General features: G+C 38.6%; 1 protein-coding gene across 1 annotated transcript; it reads right to left on the reverse strand.

The window, feature by feature from the left end:
* Window positions 1-1,137: 1,137 nt before the first annotated feature.
* Window positions 1,138-19,057, reverse strand: LOC111896595 (uncharacterized). The gene is made up of 2 exons (XM_023892569.1): window positions 18,817-19,057; window positions 1,138-1,298 (listed from the first exon to the last, which is right to left on the reverse strand). Exons 1-2 carry the CDS (start codon window positions 19,055-19,057, stop codon window positions 1,138-1,140), a joined length of 402 nt encoding a protein of 133 aa, XP_023748337.1.
* Between the last annotated feature and the right edge of the window lie 2,867 nt (window positions 19,058-21,924).

A 21,924-nucleotide genomic window follows, 5' to 3' on the forward strand; every position in this document is an offset into this window, starting at 1 on the left:
AAAACAGAGGAGAACAAAGGCTTGATAATTACTTCTCTATCAGTGTCTGGCTAATGCAGGACCTGGAAAATCCTTATCAATGAACCATGAAATTTGTTAAATTAAAGAAATATGTTAAATTAAATATGAACTACCAGAAAACACAATGTAAGGCCTATAAAACATAAAACCAAATGTTATGTTATAATTCAAAACTATGTAAATATTAAAAATAACACTTCCAAAACTAACTATCATAGTCAAATATGCCAACAACCTCCAAAACAAGAAAATGCCTCAAAAGTAATCTCCATATCTTCCAAAAAGTATTTAGAGGAAATGGAATGATTTATCTACCAACACGGTTGGAATAATAACTATATGTTAGGACTTCAAGTTGTTTTCTTTTTCTGTTACATGAAACATATCTTCTTCTACACAAATAGATACAATGAACTAGCTGAACTTGATGAAAAAATAGCTCATAGAAGATTTGCTAGAAAAATTGCTGATAGATTTTGCTCAATAACATACAGAATATTATAAATAATTTTTTCTTGAAGCTAATCAGCTGAATGGTAAAGGCTTAGTTGGGTTGGCATGCATTAGAAAGTGTAGCCATGGTAATTTGAACGACACCCACAAGCATGTATATTATGTGGTTATTTTAGTTTCAAGCTAGAAGATATGGTAATACATTCTTACTCAACTCATTAGACACCTTATTTATCACCTAGTGACATGACATTACGTGATTATCATCTACAAGTAGGAAACCCATAGATTCTACTTAAAGCAAACATGGTAAGATAATTTTTCCATGGCTATTTTCTTTTTCGAATGATGAGGGATATTTACATCATTTTTAAAATCTTGTAAGGTGTTGTTGCTTTTTTGAATCAACAACCATTTGGTACAAAGGACTATGCATCGAGTAGAATTATTTCAGCATGCAAAGTTGTGATTGACATATCAAATGCTGCAAAAGATTTGATTAATCAAGAATTGTCTCCTAAGACTGAGATTTAGGAACACATGTTTGTGAGTGGAATAATAATTTTTTATGTCCAGAAGAAGCTTTTGTGTTTCCAGGATGAGGATAGAACATAGCATCCTAAAATTTGCTTAAAATTAGCAAACCTCAAAATAATAGAATCTTTAACTCCAATTCCAGTGAATAACACGGGAAGCCATAAACAATTTACCTTCTCTACACTTTGATATTCTTATATATGTTGTATAACCCACAAATGATGAGATCATCAGGAATGAAACTCCAGCCAACACAACAACTACTTTAGACCTTGGACTAGAAAGCCCTAAAATTAAGAACCACAAGTTAAAATTAGCATCATACCCCTCTAACCATGGGCCAAAATGAAATGTTATACCCCCATGTACCCCTTGAAAAATCACAAACATTCCCTTTTTGACAACTTTCAAAGTTCAGTTTTATGGAATTACCCGTCACATGGGTCAATTTTGAAAATTATGAATGTATTTATGCCATTTTGCATTTTTCATGGGATAGAGAAAAATGTGTTCAAAAACTTGCAACAACCTTTACAATTAATAAATGCACCTAATAATCAATAGATTGATCAACAATCAATTTTTATTCATACTTTGAATGTTAAATTGGTATACCAAACACTCTAACTAAAAAAGAGACATAAATTAGACAAAAATGAAAAAGTAAACAAAATATCTTTAAGATTATCTTCCAATTTAGACAACCTTAATAACAGAGTATTGCCAAAATATGGTTTAAATACAAAATCACCCCTTCTTAAGTCTCAGTTTCAGAATATCTGCCACATGGTAATAAATGAGATTATAACAAATCCTATTAATCCTTTTACTGAACATATTATGATTTTTTTCTATATTTAAAAATATGTATATTTTTTCTACATTTACAAATTATTGTTGAAAAATTAGTTTATCAACCAGGCATTTGGTTGTGATGCAGGACCCTCGTTACAATTTACAAATGGGAGCATGCATGCTATTTGCATGTCTGTATATCTTAAGTAGTGAATAATACTATTTACGGGTATGTACCACTTAAATGATTAATTGACCGTATAGTTAAATGTTTGAATGTATTACCTTGTGAAGAAGCATAGATAGATGGCATCAAAGAGATAATGAAGTAATCGATGTCATACCCAAGGTAACAAAGTAAGGAAACAACTCTAGGTTTTAGAAATTAACTTCCTAACAAAGAAAAAGGCCTTTCATATCGATATGATTTAACATGATTCGTGCAAGTAATGCGGAGATATGAAATGGATGATGATTGAAAAAGAAAAGAAGGGATAAATTATATTTTACGTAATGTGCAACTGAACCAAACCAAACTTATATACGAATAAAGCAAAGAAAAATAGAAAATCAATAGATTTACCTTAATCGTAAGTAGACGAAGACTAATTTTAGATTTGCTCGATTTTATGGTCGTTGTGGCGTCTGTTAAAATCAGAAGCTGCAATGGTGAGCGGTGTTGTCATGTATTTGAAAGGAAAGGGTGAAATTAGGTTTAACAAAGTGGAGAGAACTTACTCCAGAGTAATAAAACAAATTTGGGAAGGAAGGAAACTTACACCAATTTTGTGAAACTAGAATTAAGTTGTGTCACAACTAGCATTTTTAGCTAGGAAATTATGTCTTCATGAAAAATTAACTCTTGTATAACTTGTAATCTAAATTGATGTCATGTACTATGCACATTCAAAATCAACCAATTGAATCAAAACTCATGAGTGAAGTTCAAAACCAAATTCAATACATCTCATATACTCAACTGTGGGTTTGAAACCCTAATTTCCCAGTTTAAACCCTTATTGGACTAGAAATCATTTTTGGGCCTAATGGGCTAATAAACTCAGAACTTGGTTATTTGGGATCTAATTGGACCCACTTTCATGAAGCTATAACCTTTCGGGCCATGTTGGGCCTAAAAAATCTCATTTCACTTTTATGGGCCTTATTGAACCTCAAATTGTTCACCTTCATGAAGCTAATGTTGTATATATATATATATATATATATATATATATATATATATATATATATATATATATATATATATATATATATATATATATATATTGTCACAACCCGGCCGTCGGCGGAAACACCGGGTAATGTAACGTCATTTTTCGTATCATAGTTATATAACATACATTGAACAATACTAAAGTAAATACATACCTTTATTGATGATTGAATGTTACATTATTGTTTTCCTAGTATTTATTACATAATATCCGACTATGGCATACTTCTTAATAAACAGAAAGATAATAGTAAAACTTCTCCTGTTCGAATACATACCAACTTTTCAAGTTCCTGAAAACACATGCATTTTAAAAATACGTCAACATAAAGTTGGTGAGTCCACAGGTTTTGACTCCATAAAATAATACATTTTCACACATTCAAAAGTATAGTTTTGAAAGTATCATTTTGACTCTCCAACATTTAGTATGTATATTAGGTATAATAGTATACTTATCAGTTAAGTGTTATACCTAAACATTTCTTAATCCTAAAGTATAAGTAGGGGAAAACTTATACTTAACATTAATACTTGTATACGACAAAGTATAATGTTTCTAACAATTTGCTACCATGAGCCTGTAAACGCTGCTATGACATAATACCTCTGATAGAACACACTCATGATTTACCATGAGAAACAACACCATACGCTTCATCGACGCCGGAATAATAACAAATAAAAGGATAGCTCATCACTTGCTTTTGGTTGACTGTAGCTAACAGTCACAAGTGGGGTGGTCAACCCGTATACTAATTATACGCGACTTCCATGCTCATACAGGATTAACGGTTACAATTCGGAGGATTTCGGCTAAGATCCCCAATCTTAGTTGATGAATACAATTACTCATGTAGACTTTGACGGCTTCCTATAGCTCTAACAACAAAAGCATCTTCATGTCTAAAACCCTAAGTTACTAGAATATGCTTTTAAACATTACTCCTAACTTCATAATATTTAAGCAGTATAACAACTATATCTTGAAGTAAAATTAGGTTTTATATTGACCTAAAACCAATAATAACAACATATAACATTTGTAGTTTTATCTTGACATAAAACTATCAATAACAATACCAAGTTTTATCTTAACATAAAACTAAGAATAACAACATATAACATATCCAGTTTTATCTTAATATAAAACTAACAATAACAACATATAACATATTCAGTATTATCTTGACATAAAACTATTAATAGCAACATACTTTATAACTTAACATATAGAACTTTCGAATATAACTTCAGTATTATATCGCACACAACATATATATAGAATCCTAAGTATAACTCAAGATCTACATTAGTAAATTAACATACTGATAAGTTGATAATAGTTGTATATATTCAAAATATTATATTTAGAACAACCATATCCCGATTATCATAACTATATACTATCATATAGACCTAATAATAACATATATAATATCTAGCATGCATTTTCCCCCGAAGTATTAGAAAGTGGGGTCGTGAAACTCACCCTAGTAGCGTGATTTTATGTTATCTAAGCAAAACGGTCAGCGTGCGAGATCGTCGTGGCTCGGGATGCAAGATGGCTTCAGCAAGGGAGAAAGGAGATAAGGAAATTGTGTAAGGAATAGCTGAAGTCGGACCTGTTATTTATAGTAAGGATTTTGGACTCTCATGTCGTGAGTTTCATAAGGCTCACATCGTGAGTCTTGCATGATCACCCCGTAGACTTGCCATTTGCGTCCCTAGCTTCGGAAGGTGGCGATGTGACTCCTCACATCGTGAGTTTGGATCCTATCCCCTTGCAGCCTCTTCACACCTTCTAGATTCCGAAATGTGGCAAAATGACTCCTCACGACGTGAATAAACCCTTGTTCACGTCGTGAGTTTAGTTAGATTAGGGTTTCTGAAAGCTGAATCTTCGGAAGGTCGTAACTTTCGCATACGAACTCCGTTTTTGACGTTCTTTATATCCACGCGTAGGTATTTACGAGTACTACAACTCTATTTTAGACTCCAATAGCTAATTCTAAGTTTATTTTAAATTCCTCTTATTACAGAGATTTATAGTGTTCGGTTTATCATAACTTCTTCATGCGAAGTCAGATTCAGATGTTCTCTATATTTTTGGAATCGAATGGACGTATACTTTGAGTTATATCATAAAGAAAGTTCATATTTGTATTAGAATTTATCATGAACTATATAACACTCTTACCACATTACTAGGTTAACATAATCACATTACATGATTGGCATAATCACATGTGATTGTCTATTGACCTATTTTGACTAGTGTTACGTTCTCCCCCCGTTAGAACAATTTCATCCCAGAATTTATCTTGTGGATAGGGTTTTGTCAAACAGTTGGGGGTATTTTTCTTTCATCTGATCTTCACGTTCCCAAGTAAATTCAGGTCCTCGCAAAGAGTTCCATCGAACTTTCACTAGGGGAATACGACTTTGCTTTAATCGTTTGACTTCTCGATCCATGATCTCGATAGGTTCTTCTACAAAGTTGAGTTTGGTATTGACTTGTATCTCATTGAGAAGTACCACAAGAGTGTCATCAGATAGACATATTTTGAGATTTGATACATGAAAAACATCGTGTACATTACTTAGCTCTTGAGGTAACTTGAGTTGGTATGCGATAGAACCAATTCTAGCTAGAATTTCAAAAGGTCCTATATACCGTGGGTTTAGTTTGCCTCGCTTACCAAATCGAATTACACCTTTCCAAGGAGAGACCTTCAACATTACTTTATTTCCAACTTGGAATTCTAAAGGCTTACGTCTTACGTCAGCATAGCTCTTTTGACGATCACATGCAGCCTTTAATCAATCCTTAATTTGCACGATCTTTTTAGTTGTCTTGTGGATTATTTCTGGTCCAGTACGTAAGGTATCGCCTTTACGTTCTTTGGCCATCTGCGTATCTCCAACTTCTGCCCAACATACTGGGGAACGACATTTTCGTCCATAACGAGCCTCAAACGGTGCAACCTTGATGCTGGTGTGATGACTATTGTTGTAGGATAACTCAATTAACGATAAATGAGTATCCCATGCATTCCTAAAGTCTATTACACAGGCTCGGAGCATATCTTCTAAAGTCTGAATGGTTCTCTCACTCTGACCATCAGTCTGTGGATAGTAAGTTGTACTCATGTCTAGACGTGTCCCTAAGGATTTTTGTAGAGATTGCCAAAATCGTGAAGTGAATCTACTATCTTATTCAGAAATAATAGAACTTGGAACTCCATGAAATCTAACAATTTCCTTAAGATAAACTCTAGTCAGCTTCTCCATTTTGTTGTTCTCCTTAATTAGTAAGAAATGGGCAGACTTAGTCAACCTATCGACTATCACCCAAATAGTGTCGGACCCACGAGGAGTTTTAGGTAACTTAGTGATGAAGTCCATTGATATCTGCTCCCATTTCCATTCAGGTATTTCCGGTTGTTGAAGTAAACCTGAAGGCTTTTGGTGTTCTGCCTTCACTCTAGAACAAGTCAAACATTTGCTCACATAAGTAGCAATTTCTACCTTCATGTTTGGCCACCAATAATGTACTTTTAAATCTAAGTACATTTTGTCGGAACCTGGATGCACGAAACATCTGGACTTGTGGGCTTCTTCTAAGACCAAGTCCGTGACTTTACCAAACCTAGGCATCCAAACTCGGTTCATAAAGTATCGCGTTCGTTCATCTTTTTGTATAAGTTGCTTTTCCATTCCTCGCAAGGCTTCGTTCTTGATGTTATCTTCTTTTAGAGCCTCAAGTTGAGCTTCTCTAATTTGTGCGGAAAAGTTTGAATGGATAGTTATGGTTAATGCTCGTACTCGACGGGGTTTAATATATGCTTTCCGGCTCAAGGCATCTGTTGTCACACCCCCAAACCTGAACGGCGGAAACGTTCGGGGGCGGATGACTTCATGTGGCAGCGTAACAAATGAATACATAGTAAAGAAAGCAATACAACCATCTTATATATAATTGAAAGTTTACATTTGTCAAAAGTTACATGTTTAAAACCAATTACAATATGATGTCAAAATACGAGATTAAACTGGCGCCGCAGCATCCCTTCATCAAAAGCATAAAGATACCTGAAATTACTGATTCCCTGGGACATACAAGTAATTTTGAAAGAGTAGATCAGCATTTAAGCTGGTGAGTTTCATAAGTATTTAAGTGACAATGTTTGTATGAAATGAAATGTTTTGTCTTTGTTTGATTATGTTTAGAAAATCCTATATTTTCTACTAGTATAAAAGTAGCCTTCACTCAAGACCAATGTTTGTTTCTAAAATGTATGTAAGTGTAAAATAACCAATGCGTTTGAAAACCTCGTAAATCAATGCATTTTTAATACCCCATGTGAGTTTTATAACCATACTATTGACTCGGAATGCCTATACACAACGTTCTTCAGGCGTTGGAATGTTATGACGTTTGTCACCCCAAACGGTGGACTGCAGCTAACAGTCAGGGCGCGGGTTGTCAAGCCCGTATAGATCTATACACAAACACCATGCTCCCCCTCCAAGGGATTCTGGTATATAATACAGGACTTGAAATGTGTACTCGAACGTACATGAAGTTAGTGTCTCACAAAACCGTGGTATAAAGACAGATCTACTTGTTAAAATGTTACGTTTGTTCTTGTATACAAAAGTGACTTCTTGAAATTCATGTTTCTAGTACATAAGAGTTAGAAATTTGTTCGTAAAACTATACCTATTATAGTTTTCTAAAAGTGTGTCTCGTTTGTTTAGAAATACCTAGAAAAGGAATCATTTGTTATGAAATCATAGATTTTTGGTGTAGAGTCTAAGATAGAAAAGTATACATATAATCTAAGAAAAGTTTAGTTTAGGCATGCATTACAACAATTTATATTTCGAAAGATAGAATGCTATTTTAACATATGTTATATATATGAAAGTTCCTTATAAGGTTTGTAAATCGCATGTGATTTGGATATATAAAAGCATATAAAAGAGTTCTTTATGTAACACACGATAATACTCGTGTGTTTTACTTGTAATCCCCCCCCTCCCCTTGAAAGCATATAAAAAAATATATAGAACATTTAAAAGGTAAATTAAGGGGTATGAACTCACTTGAAAGTTTGAAGATAGCGAGATGGAAAACCGGGCAGAGTTTCGTCTCGGGAAACGGATTTTTCTCGGGATTCTCGGGAATCTCGGGAGTAAAATCGACCCTCGGGACTTGAGCAAAAAGACCAGAGCTTCGGGTTTGAACGGGCACAGAAAACGAGGCAATATCGTGAAAGAAAGGAGAGAAATGAGCATTTTTCTCGGAAGCCCTCGCATGCTATTTATAGGAGGGTCTGAGAAGCCTCGTACGCGGGGCGTACGCTCGTACACAGCGCGTACGCATACGTCATGCATGACCGAAGCCTCGATTGCCTCGGCTTCGGATGGGACGGATCAGTCTGGCGGGTCGGATGGGACGGCGGGTCGGACGGGTCGGTCGGACGGGCGGGTCGGACGGGTCGGTAGCCTCACATAGGGCGACGTGGACGATCAGAGGCCAAGGCCTTCGGGTACGCATGGCGTACAGGAGTACGCAGCGCGTACCTCGGATGAGGACGCTGACTCCACTTCGGATAAGGCTTGATTTTTGAATTAAATAAATATATAATTTATTTAATAAACTTCAAAAATTCATATCTTTTTCATACGAACTCCGTTTTCGATGGTCTTTATATACACGCGTAGGTGAGACTACGCTGTACAACTTTCGTTTAGACTCCGTTGGAAAATTTCGAAATTATTTTTATTATTTATTTTATAACTCATTCTGTTTAAGGAAATTTCTTTAAAAATTCATAACTTCTTTATCTGACGTCGGTTTTTGCCAGACTTTTTACCGCTGAAATACCATTGTCGAGACCTTCGATTCTCGTTTAGGTCATTCCGGCCAAAAGTCGTTCGATCTTCGATTCGAGTTTTTAGCTGTCTGTTGCTATGCTGAACTTGGAAAAATCATAACTTCAATATACGAAGTCGGATTTGGGCGTTCTTTTTACGTATGATCATGGTTTAAAGACGTTTAAACATAGAAGGAATTAAAATAGAACTATTTGGACATTTTATTATGAAAGTTAATTTTATTAACTCAAAAGTGGTTACAATACTTGACCTTTTAGGTCATTACAAAGAGTTGAAATATCGGGTTGTCACATCATCCCCCCATTAGAGAGAATTTCGTCCCGAAATTTAAAGTAGTAAAGATACTAGTGAACATGAAAGAGATGAGGGTACTTTTGTTTCATCTGATCTTCGCGTTCCCATGTGAATTCAGGTCCCCGCTTGGCGTTCCAGCGAACCTTCACGATGGGTATGCGACTTTGTTTTGTTTGTTTGACCTCTCGGTCCATGATTTCTACTGGTTCTTCCACAAAGTTGAGGCTTTCGTTGATCTCGATCTCGTCGAGTGGAATAACAAGAGTCTCGTCGGACAGACACTTTTTCAAGTTTGAGACGTGGAAGGTTGGATGGATGTTACTAAGTTCGCGCGGTAGGTTAAGCGTGTAAGCCACAGGGCCGATTCTGGCAAGAATCTCGAAGGGTCCTATGTATCTCGGATTTAGTTTCCCACGCTTTCCAAAGCGTATTAAACGCTTCCACGGTGAGACCTTTAATAAGACGTGGTCTCCTACCTGGAATTCCAAAGGTTTCCTCCTTTGGTCAGCGTAGCTTTTCTGTCGGTCTCTAGAGGCTTTCAATCGTTCACGAATCTGTACGATCTTCTCTGTCGCTTCTCGTATGATTTCCGGACCGGTGAGAGTGCTTTCAGGAACTCTTCCTCTAGCTAACTGGGTATCGCCAACTTCAGTCCAGCATAGAGGGGATCTGCACTTTCGACCATAGAGGGCTTCAAACGGAGCAACCTTTATGCTTGTATGATAACTATTGTTGTATGAAAATTCGACAAGGGGTAAATGGATATCCCATGCCTTTCCAAATTCAATCACACAGGCTCTTAGCATATCTTCTAAAGTTTGTATTGTTCTCTCACTTTGTCCGTCTGTTTGTGGGTGGTAGGCTGTACTCATGTCTAGCCTAGTTCCCAGGGAACTTTGTAGTGACTGCTAGAATATCGAAGTGAATCTACTATCTCGATCGGAGATAATGGATATCGGAACACCATGCAGTCGCACTACTTCCCTTAAGTAAGTTCTTGTAAGCTTCTCCATTTTGTCAGTCTGCTTGATGGGTAGGAAATGCGCGGATTTGGTCAATCTGTCGACAATGACCCATATGGTATCGAGTCCACTTGTCGTCTTGGGTAACTTGGTTATGAAGTCCATAGTAATCCGCTCCCATTTCCATTCTGGTATCTCTGGTTGTTGTAGTAATCCTGACGGTTTCTGATACTCGACCTTAACCTTAGCGTAAGTAAGCCATTTACTCACGAAGGTAGCAATTTCTGCTTTCATGTTAGGCCACCAGTACAGTTTCTTAAGATCCAGATACATTTTATCTGAACCTGGGTGAACGGAATACCTTGAGTTGTGAGCTTCGGTCATGACTACGTTTCTGAAACCACCATGTTTCGGGGTCCAGATTCGGTCCATGAGATAGTAGGCTCCGCCACCCTTGACTTCTAGATTCTTTTCCATTCCTCGCAGGGATTCACCCACCACATTTTCAGGTTGCAAAGCTTCCATTTATGCCTCCTTAATTTGTGTGGATAAGTGGGAATGGATGGTCATAGTCAGAGATTTGACCCTCCGACCAGTGTATTCCTTTCGACTGAGGGCGTCAGCTACTACGTTGGCCTTGCCAGGATGATAACGAATTTCGCATTCGTAGTCATTTAGTAACTCAACCCATCGTCGTTGTCGCATGTTGAGTTCCTTCTGATCGAAAATGTGTTGAAGGCTCTTGTGATCGGTGAAAATAGTACTCTTTGTTCCGTATAAGTAGTGTCTCCAGATCTTCAGAGCAAATACCACTGCTCCTAACTCAAGATCGTGTGTCGTATAGTTTACTTCGTGTGTCTTAAGCTGTTGGGAGACATAAGCAATAACCTTCACTCTCTGCATAAGAACACAACCAAGTCCTTGATTCGACGCATCGCAATACACTACGAAGTCTTCTATCCCTTCGGGGAGGGATAGTATCGGTGCGGTGCACAAGGCCTGCTTTAGTGTCTGGAATGCCTTCTCTTGTTTCTCTTCCCAGTCAAAGACCACGCCTTTCTGGGTTAATGTAGTAAGAGGTTTCGCAATGCTAGAGAAGTTCTTTATGAATCTGCGATAGTAGCCAGCGAGACCTAGAAATTGACGAATTTCTGTAGGTGTCTTTGGTGCCGACCAGTTCTCAATGGCCTTAATTTTGGAGGGGTCCACGTGTATACCTTTCTCGCTAACAACGTGGCCTAAAAATTCGACTCTTCGAATCCAAAATTCGCATTTAGAGAACTTCGCATAGAGTTTCTCCGTTTGCAGTGTTTCTAGGACTTTTCGTAGGTGCTGACTATGCTCTTCCTCACTTCGGGAGTAGACAAGTATATCATCGATAAAGACGATGACGAACTGATCCAAGTAAGGACGGCATACCCTATTCATTAGGTCCATAAATACTGCTGGTGCATTGGTTAATCCGAATAGCATCACTACAAATTCGTAGTGTCCATAACGAGTTCGGAAAGCTGTCTTTGGAATGTCCCCCTCTAGAACTCGTAATTGGTGATATCCGGACCGTAGGTCTATCTTTGAGAAGTAGTTCGCTCCCTAAAGTTGATCGAATAGGTCGTCGATACGGGGTAGAGGATAACGGTTCTTGACAGTAAGTTTGTTCAGCTCTCTGTAGTCGATGCACATACGGAACGATCCGTCTTTCTTCTTTACAAACAAGACCGGTGCTCCCAAGGTGAGAAACTTGGTCTTATGAATCCTTTTTGAAGGAGTTCATTAAGTTGACTGGAAAGTTCCTGCATCTCTGCTGGTGCGAGACGGTAAGGTGACTTCGCTACTGGGGTAGCTCCTGGAACTAAGTCGATTCTGAACTCGACTTGGCGTTACGGTGGTAATCCTGGTAGTTCTTGTGGAAAGATATCGGGAAAGTCGCGTACTACCGAGATGTTCTTGATGTCCTTCCGTTCTTGACTTGTATCAACGATGTGCGCTAGGAATGCTCGACAATCTTTCCGCAAGCATTTTCGAGCTTGGATGCACGAAATGATGCGAAGGTTTGTACTTGATTTGTCGCCGTAGATAACTAATGTTTCGTTGTTAGGGAGATTAAGACGAACTACTTTCTCGAAGCACATGATGTCGGTGTGAAGAAGACTCAACCAATCCATGCCGACTATGACGTCGAAACTTTTAATTTGGACCGGCATGAGATTGATTGGGAAAGAATGGCCGTCAAAAGTTAACGTACAGCCCATGTATATGCAGTTAGTGTTTTCGGTTTTTCCATTGGCCATCTCTACAGTGAATGATTTTTCTGACTTGCTAGGTTTAGGTTTAAGTAAATGAATAATGTTTTGACTCACGAAGCTTCTCTCCGCTCCACTATCGAATAATATGCATGCATATGAATTATCGAGAAGGAACGTACTAGCAGCTATAGTTCGGTCAGCTACAGCTTTGTCGTGGCCTATAGCCAAAACTCGTCCCACACCGCCGGTGCCTGCTGCCTTAGGGCAGTTCCTCTTGTAGTGGCCCACCTCGCCACAACCGTAGCAAGTCTGTCCTACACCCGCACCGGGAACTTGAGTGATCGGCTTTGCGGGGTCCTTGCAGAAACGGGCTGTGTGTCCTTTCCTGTTGAAGTTGGCGCACTGCATTTCCCGACAAGGTCCATGGTGGTGGTAATTGCATTTGGTGCACTTTGGGAGGTTACCTATATAAGGCTTTGTTGGGTAGGTATTTGTAGGAGGTGTAGTAGGTACAGTGGCAGCATTCACTGAAACCAGTTGTTTCTTTGCGGATTCTTGGGAAGACCCACCCTTCCCTTTATTCCACACTCTCTTCCTGCAATGGTTGTTGTTGTTGTTGTAGTTGTTGTTGTTGTTGTTTCCTTTCTGTGGTTCTGGTGCAGAAGTGGTTGAGTTCTAATGACCTCCGTAGTCAATCAGAGATTGTGCCAGTTCCTTAGCACTTTCAAAGGTGTCAGGTTTGGAAGCTAACACGCTTGATCGTATTTGGGGCGTCAGTCCCAAGATGTACCTTTCTATTTTCTTGCTCTCGGGAGCAATCATATCTGGACAAAGGATTGCCAGCTCGCAGAATCTGTTGGTATAAGTAGCGATGTCGGTACCAACCATTCCGAGAGTCCATAGTTTGTGTTCAAGCTTTTGAATCTCTCCCCGTGGGCAATATTCACTCATCATCATGGCTTTCAGGCTCTCCCAGCTTATGGAGTTTGCCACGATTAGGGTAAGTACTTTAACGTGGCCATTCCACCAAGTTAAAGCTTTATCAATAAGGGTGAAAGTTGCAAATTTGACTTTGCTGTGCGCGGGACAGGAGCAGATTTCAAAGACTGCCTCCGTCCTTTCAATCCACTGCCTCAGGGCCATCACACCACCAATTCCATAAAACATCCGAGGCTTCGCATTGGTGAAGTCCTTATAGGTGCATTCTCGAGGTGGTCCATGACTCTCGCCATGGTTGGATAGGTGTGTGCCAGATCCCGAGCCATTAGTACTCGAGTTATTGATCTGTGACATGGCAGCTACCACCACTGCGGTGACTGCTGCTTGAAACATAACAACATCAAATTGAGGTGGTGGAGGTGGTGGTGGTACAGGTGCTTCTCCACCGTTGTTTCGCCTTGGATTCCTACGCGGAGGCATCCTTCAACTATATGTTGAAAAGACAAGGATAAGAATTTCATAGAATAGAAAATGTATGTGTCTCATGAACTAAATCGGTATAGTTCAACAACAGATGATAGTATGAGTCTTAAAATAGAAGAATGAAAGTTATTTGTAAGACTGAAGGTATGAAACAAGTATTTGGTTTCACAAAGACCTCTCAAGGTTTGAACGAAATACTTAACATAGTAGTAATAGTGTCACTTATATTAATATAAAAGTTGTTACAACGATCATGAAAATTTGACCCCTATAAGGGTCTCCGATTACAAAGTTTTAGCCGATGTCCTAAGCTATAACAAAATTTGAGTCTTTGACAAGCACTACTTGCGACGTAGGTTGCGCTTGGAGCTTGACTCCGCATCTGATTGCTTCGACTCCATTAGATGCCTATCAAAAGCGGCTTGTTGTTCCCTCAGTTCAGCGAGGGCTGCAATCATTTGTGCTTGAAATGCTTCGGTTTGGAGTTGAGCATTGTCTTGTATCTTGTCCAGCCTACGGATGTCAGAAGTGTGATCCTGCACTTCCACGTTGACATCCCGGAGTCGACTAGCTTGAACTCCAGACTGATAGGACTGATTGGCTAACTTACCCACCATTACCGGGAGTGCTCGATCAGCCGAACCTCCGCCGCGGACATCATAGAAGTCCCGGCACATGCCGTAGGGAGGGCGTAGGTTTTGCTGTTGGCTCCAGTGGTGGAGGTGACTTCCGCAGACGGGAGTCGGTCCTTGAAAGTTCCTTACGAAGACGGGAGGTTGAATGGGTGGTGGATTGATAACTTCCGGCTCTGAGTCGATACCGGAGTCATCACCCACTTCTATGGGTTCCTCGTCCTCTTCGGGATCATCTTCGATCCATCCTCCGTTGCCTTGGTTGGGAAAGTAGGGGTCGCCAGGGTGGTGAAATCCAGCCATTTGACTGTACGAGAAATAGGGTTATAAGAATGGAATAAAGTTGAAACATGCAAAACATGTAAGTTAAACTAGTTTAGATAGCAAACACTCCTATAGTATTTAAATTCTTGTGTTTGATTCTAGTAATGGTTTGGTAAGTTTTGACTTGTTGCTTACTACAATCATTCCTCGATATACGTTGGTCCAATCTCGGGCAAATATAGTTGATCACGCTATATTTGTCCAAAATCTGATTACATATATCGAGTCTCACACGTAGTTTCAACTTGTCTAAATACTTGTATAGTTGGGTAACATGAAAATAATTTGTGGTATGCATGTAATTGTACTTAAATGAACTATCAATTTAAGTTGAACGCAATGCTGCTTAAGCGTAAAAAGAAAATTTGTTTTGTCAGAGAGTATTAGTCCTTTAAGCATTTATAGTTTGTATATCTTATGTGGTTCAATATACTTAGTTCACTATAAACCTGGCTCTGATACCAATCTGTCACACCCCCAAACCTAAATGGCAGAAACGTTCGGGGGCGGATGACTTCATGTGGCAGCGTAACAAATGAATACATAGTAAAGAAAGCAATACAACCATCATATATATAATTGAAAGTTTACATTTGTCAAAAGTTACATGTTTAAAACCAATTACAATATGATGTCAAAATACGAGGTTAAACTGGCGCCGCAGCATCCCTTCATCAAAAGCATAAAGATACCTGAAATTACTGATTCCCTGGGACATACAAGTAATTTTGAAAGAGTAGATCAGCATTTAAGTGTGTCTCGTTTGTTTAGAAATACCTAGAAAAGGAATCATTTGTTATGAAAGCATAGATTTTCGGTGTAGAGTCTAAGATAGAAAAGTATACATATAATCTAAGAAAAGTTTAGTTTAGGCATGCATTACAACAATTTATATTTCAAAAGATAGAATGCTATTTTAACATATGTTATATATATGAAAGTTCCTTATAAGGTTTGTAAATCGCATGTGATTTGGATATATAAAAGCATATAAAAGAGTTCTTTATGTAACACACGATAATACTCGTTTGTTTTACTTGTAATCCCCCCCCCCCCCCCCTTGAAAGCATATAAAAAAATATATAGAACATTTAAAAGGTAAATTAAGGGGTATGAACTCACTTGAAAGTTTGAAGATAGCGAGATGGAAAACCGGGCAGAGTTTCGTCTCGGGAAACAGATTTTTCTCGGGATTCTCGGGAATCTCGGGAGTAAAATCGACCCTCGGGACTTGAGCAAAAAGACCAGAGCTTCGGGTTTGAACGGGCACAGAAAACGAGGCAATATCGTTAAAGAAAGGAGAGAAATGAGCATTTTTCTCGGAAGCCCTCGCATGCTATTTATAGGAGGGTCTGAGAAGCCTCGTACGCGGGGCGTACGGTCGTACGCAGCGCGTACGCGTACGTCATGCATGACTGCCTCGGCTTCGGATGGGACGGATCAGTCTGGCGGGTCGGACGGGTCGTTCGGACGGGCGGGTCGGACGGGTCGGTAGCCTCGCATAGAGCGACGTGGACGATCAGAGGCCAAGGCCTTCGGGTACGCAGGGAGTACAGGAGTACACAGCGCGTACCTCGGATGAGAACGCTGACTCCACTTCGGATAAGGCTTGATTTTTGAATTAAATAAATATATAATTTATTTAATAAACTTCAAAAATTCATATCTTTTTCATATGAACTCCGTTTTCGATGGTCTTTATATCCACGCGTAGGTGAGACTACGCTGTACAACTTTCGTTTAGACTCCGTTGGCAAATTCCGAAATTATTTTTATTATTTATTTTATAACTCATCGTGTTTAAGGAAATTTCTTTAAAAATTAATAACTTCTTTATCTGACGTCGGTTTTTGCCAGACTTTTTACCGCTGAAATACCATTGTCGAGACGTTCGATTCTCGCTTAGGTCATTCCGGCCAAAAGTCGTTCGATCTCCGATTCGAGTTTTTAGCTGTCTGTTGCTATGCTGAACTTGGAAAAATCATAACTTCAATATACGAAGTCGGATTTGGGCGGTCTTTTTACGTACGATCATGGTTTAAAGACGTTTAAACATGGAAGGAATTAAAATAGAACTATTTGGACATTTTATTATGAAATTTAATTTTATTAACTCAAAAGTGGTTACAATACTTGACCTTTTAGGTCATTACAAAGAGTTGAAATATCGGGTTGTCACATCTGCTACCATGTTTGCCTTTCCAGGAAGATAACGAATCTCACATTCGTAATCATTCAAAAATTCGACCCATCTTCGTTGTCTCATATTTAAGATGTTTTTGGTCGAAGATGTGTCGGAGACTCGTGTGGTCGGTAAAAATAGTACACTTAGTACCGTATAGGTAATGTCTCCAGATTTTTAGTGCAAAAACTATAGCTCCCAATTCAAGATCATGGGTAGTGTAATTATTCTCATGCACCTTAAGTTGTAGTGATGCGTAGGCGATAACCTTTCCTCTTTGCATCAACACACATCCCAATCCTTGATTTGATGCGCCACAGTATACGACGAAATCTTCTGTCCCCTCTGGAAGGGATATGATTGGTGCACTACACAACATTTTTCTTCAGTTTCTGAAAAGCAACTTCTTGTTTGTCTTCCCAGTTGAACTTCGTATCCTTCTGGGTTAGTGTTATAAGCGGCTTGGCTATTTTGGAGAAATTCTCTATGAATCTGCAGTAATAGCCAGCAAGTCCTACGAATTGAAGCACCTCTGTTGGTGCCTTTGGTGCTTCCCAATTCCTAATTGCTTCAACTTTGGATGGGTCAACATGAATTACTTCGTTGCTAACTACATGACCTAAAAATTGTACTTCTCTAATCCAAAACTCACATTTGGAGAATTTAGCATACAACTTTTCTTTTCTGAGTAGTTCCAAGATTATCTGCAGGTGTTGACCATGTTCTTCCTTGGTTCATGAATATATCAATATATCGTCGATAAATACGATCATGAATTTATCCAAGTATGGTTTGCAAACACGATTCATGAGATCCATAAACACTGCTGGGGCATTGGTCAATCCAAAAGACATAACTAAGAACTCATAATGACCATAACGAGTTCTAAATGCTGTTTTTGGAATGTCATCTTCTTGTACTCTGAGTTGATGGTATCCTGATCTAAGATCTATCTTTGAGTAGTAGCTAGATCCTTGCAGTTGATCGAATAAATCATCAATTCTTGGAAGCGGATAATGATTCTTGATCATTAGTTTGTTCAGCTCCCGATAATTAATACACATTCGAAAGGATCCGTCCTTCTTCTTGACAAACAAGATTGGTGATCCCCAATGTGAAAAACTTGGTCGAATAAAGCCTTTGTCAAGAAGTTCTTGTAGTTGGCTAGAAAATTCTTGCATTTCAGATGGAGCCAGCCGATAAGGAGATTTTGCTACTGGTGCTGCTCCTGGAATTAAGTCGATTTGAAACTCGACTTTTCGGACGGGAGGTATTCCAGGTAGATCTTCAAGAAATACGTCAGGGAAATCACATACTTGAGGTATGTCTTTGATTTCTTTTATATTTCTTCTCTTATCGAAAATGTGGGCTAAGAATGCGCTACATTTCTTATATAGATATTTCTATGTCTTGGTACAAGAGATGACTTTGAGGTTTTTCCCAGACATATCACCATAGATAATCAGGGCTTCACCGTTTGGTAAGGGTAGTGGTATGGCTTTCTCGTGACATAGAATTTCGGTGTGGTGTGAAGATAACCAATCCATGCCAATTATAACATCAAAACTACTGATAGGTATTGGCTTGAGGTTGACGTGAAAAATGTAGTTATTAAGAGTTAATAGATAGTTTTCTAGTATTTCATTTATTTTCTCAGTTTAACCTTTAGCGATTTCTACTTCATAGATTTCTTTTAATTTGCTAGACTCATGACTTAATAATTTTCTAAATATCGGAGTTATAAAACTTCGGTCTGCTCCAGAGTCGAAGTGTATGCTAGCGTATAAATTATCTATGAGAAATGTACCAGATACAACCGAAGGGTCTTGGATAGCCTCTCTGCTTCCAATCACAAATGCCCTGCCACGCCCTATGCCTCCTTGACTCCTTAACTTTGGACATTCTTTCTTGATATGTCCAACCTCCCCACACTCGTAGCATTTTCTTCCTTCACGACGGCCTGTCCCATTATTGGTTTGTTGATCGACTGTTGCAGGTGTTGTGCTCCTACAGTAACTAGCAGCAAGCCCCTTTTTCTTGCACTTCATGCAGACAAAACAGTCACATGGATGATGACGGTTTCACTGATTGCACTGATTGCACCATGAAGATTTTAGTCGAGTAGGTATTGCTGTTGTGGCTGCATAGTTGGTTGCCACTTCTTGTCTTTTCTTAGATGATTGTTTAGGATTATTCCTATTAAACTTGCGCTTGTTTGTTCTAGATTTAGGAGACTCAGCCTTTGAGACCACTTCTGTTCCTTGGATCTTTGTGAGGGTTAGCTGATGAGCTATCCTCTTGGTGCTGTCATAAGTCGTAGGCTTTGATGCGATCACCATGCCTTTGATTGGTGATGCTAAACCCCAAATATATCGTTCAGTCTTTTTATATTCAGTGGTTACAAGTGTTGGACACATTACAACAAGATCATTAAATCTAGCGGTATAAGCTTTTATCTCTAAACCCTTCATGGTTAGGGTCCACAGTTCTTGTTCCAGTTTATGTATCTCCTTCCTAGGACAATACTCCTCTACTAGCATCATTTTTGGCTCCTCCCATTTCATGGAATTTGCAGTATCAATTCCCATGGTACTCATATGGCTATTCCACCATGTAAGTGATGCGCCAGCGAGAGTACATGCTACAAATCGCACTTTACAATCATCTGGACAAAAGTTTATTTGAAAGAAGGATTCTGTCTTTTCTATCCACCTTGTCAAGTTCACTACCCCTTCATTTCCATGAAAGATTTTTGGCCTGCAATTCATAAAATCTTTGTAGGTGCATGTTCTAGCGGTCCCTACATGGCCTTCATTTCTAACTCCATCTCTTGTGACATTATATAGAGTCGCAACAATTCTTTGAGCTATGATTTCTTCAAGTTGTACTGTACTTATTGAGGGATTTATTTCTGGTGGTTGTTGTGGTTGTTGTTGTTGTGGTGCTAATGGTCGGTTAGGGGTTAGCCGATTACTCCTTCTAGGCATTTTGTTTTAGTTCCTATTATAAATAATAAGAATTTTTATGAGTTTTGTTAATCATTTAATACAAAAGTACTAAATATTCCAGTTATTATTCACAACGTAAGACAACATAGTGATTACTGTAACGTATGCTTCATATTATTACCAGTGGTTACATCAGTTTATTTAGGTTTCTAAGAGAAAATTTGTCTATAAACATTGCAAAATTTGCAAGGTTTTCTACATCCTTGCTATAAACTTTCCTCTTTTCGCCTTAACTAGTCTGATTTTCTCTATTTACATAACCACTAGTTGTAGCTTATCTACCAGAAACCTAAGTGATGACCCAGCACGTCAGTGACATTAACCACTTGCTCTTCAAGTGCTTGAGTTCTCTCCTCAAGACTTCCCGTGCGTTCTTCATTTCTTGAGGTTTGATTGTAGAGCTCTAACTCTATAATCCAGGCATCATGAGTAATCATGTCATTATAAGCAAAATTTATACGATGATGGACATCCATCACCGATTCCTGATCTCGTGTCCTTCGTCCTTCTAGCCTTCACACTCTTCCAGAGATGAGTAGCCCTCCCTTCGACAATTCCATCTTATCTTCAATTTTCACACTTTTCTCAAACAATTGAGATAAATTGTTATCTTCAGAAGAATGTGGGGGATGTGGTCGAGATGACTGACCAGTCTCATACATCTTGACAGCTTTTTCTTCCGCCACCCATCGATCAACTATTTGTGTGATCCGTGCAGGTTCATCTTGAACTCTATGACTTCCTGCAGATGTTGCCTTCTGACTCTTCTTAAGCTTTTGCCATATCGGTATAGATTTACGTGCAATGCGTTTCATTTTTACTCCTCCTGGAACTTTACGGTAAAGAGTGTTTAGCGGTGGTAGGGATGATGCCACTGAATCTGTATCCTCCATGGATTCGATTTCTTCCATTGGTTAACTCTCTTCCCATTCGTTGGAGGGTAAAGGTGCTCCATCGTCAGAAGGTATTGGATGAAAGGTGGTTGGAGTTACAGGGTAGTAAGGATCGCCTACCATCATAGGGAATGAAATTTCCCCTTCTTCATCCGTATCCTCGATGATTATCCATTCTCGTGAATGTGCCATGTCGGATTCCTATACATTTTGGTTCTCCAAGAGTTTAGTCTATCAAATATTTCTCCCAAATTAAATAGTTCATATGATCTTATCATAAGAAAATGTAGTTGCGCACCTACACCTAGTTGTGATAGGATCTATGCACATATAATCTTTAGTTGGAAATCCTTGAGATCAAAAACATTTCGGGTATTAAGGTGTATTCTCATCACGGGTCTGAGTCTTTATATATGACTCTATATTCTTATTTATTGTATTCACGCTTTTACTATTGTTTGTTACTTCAGGTCTATCTGATAAGGCTCCGGCTAGTCAGGACTGTCGAAAGGGAAGGACCATTTTAGCATATAGCCGTTCTGAAATCCAGCAACCCAAATCGACATGTCTACCCTTGTCATCGCTCCCGTAAGTAGTCCTTCAATATTATAATTAATAATACTTTTCATTGCAGGCTAAGGGATATACATAAACCTAATAGAGTAAGCCCTAAACTATAGACATGCTTTCCTAGAAAGTACTAGTTCACTATAGTTAATAGCTCTGATACCAATCTGTCATACCCCGGCCGTCGGCGGGAACACCGGGTAGTGTAACATCATTTTTCGTATCACAGTTATATAACACACATTGAACAATACTAAAGAAAATACATACCTTTATTGATGATTGAAACTTAAATTATTGTTTTCCTAGTATTTATTACATAATATCCGACTATGGCATACTTCTTAATAAATAGAAAGATAATAGTAAAACTTCTCCTGTTCGAATACATACCAACTTTTCAAGTTCCTGAAAACACATGCACTTTAAAAATACGTCAACATAAAG

The sequence above is a fragment of the Lactuca sativa genome, chromosome 8 (genome assembly GCF_002870075.4).
Source record: "Lactuca sativa cultivar Salinas chromosome 8, Lsat_Salinas_v11, whole genome shotgun sequence".
Lineage (NCBI taxonomy): Eukaryota > Viridiplantae > Streptophyta > Magnoliopsida > Asterales > Asteraceae > Lactuca > Lactuca sativa.

Bases quoted from the DNA above. Each gene is read 5' to 3' on its own strand.
- LOC111896595 (XM_023892569.1), bottom strand. From the start codon at position 19,057: ATGAAGTGCAAGAAAAAGGGGCTTGCTGCTAGTTACTGTAGGAGCACA. The intron at 1,299-18,816 runs GTACATTTCTCA...TCTTAATTTTAG, and splicing joins AGACCCTTCGGTTGTATCTG to GGCTTTCTAGTCCAAGGTCT.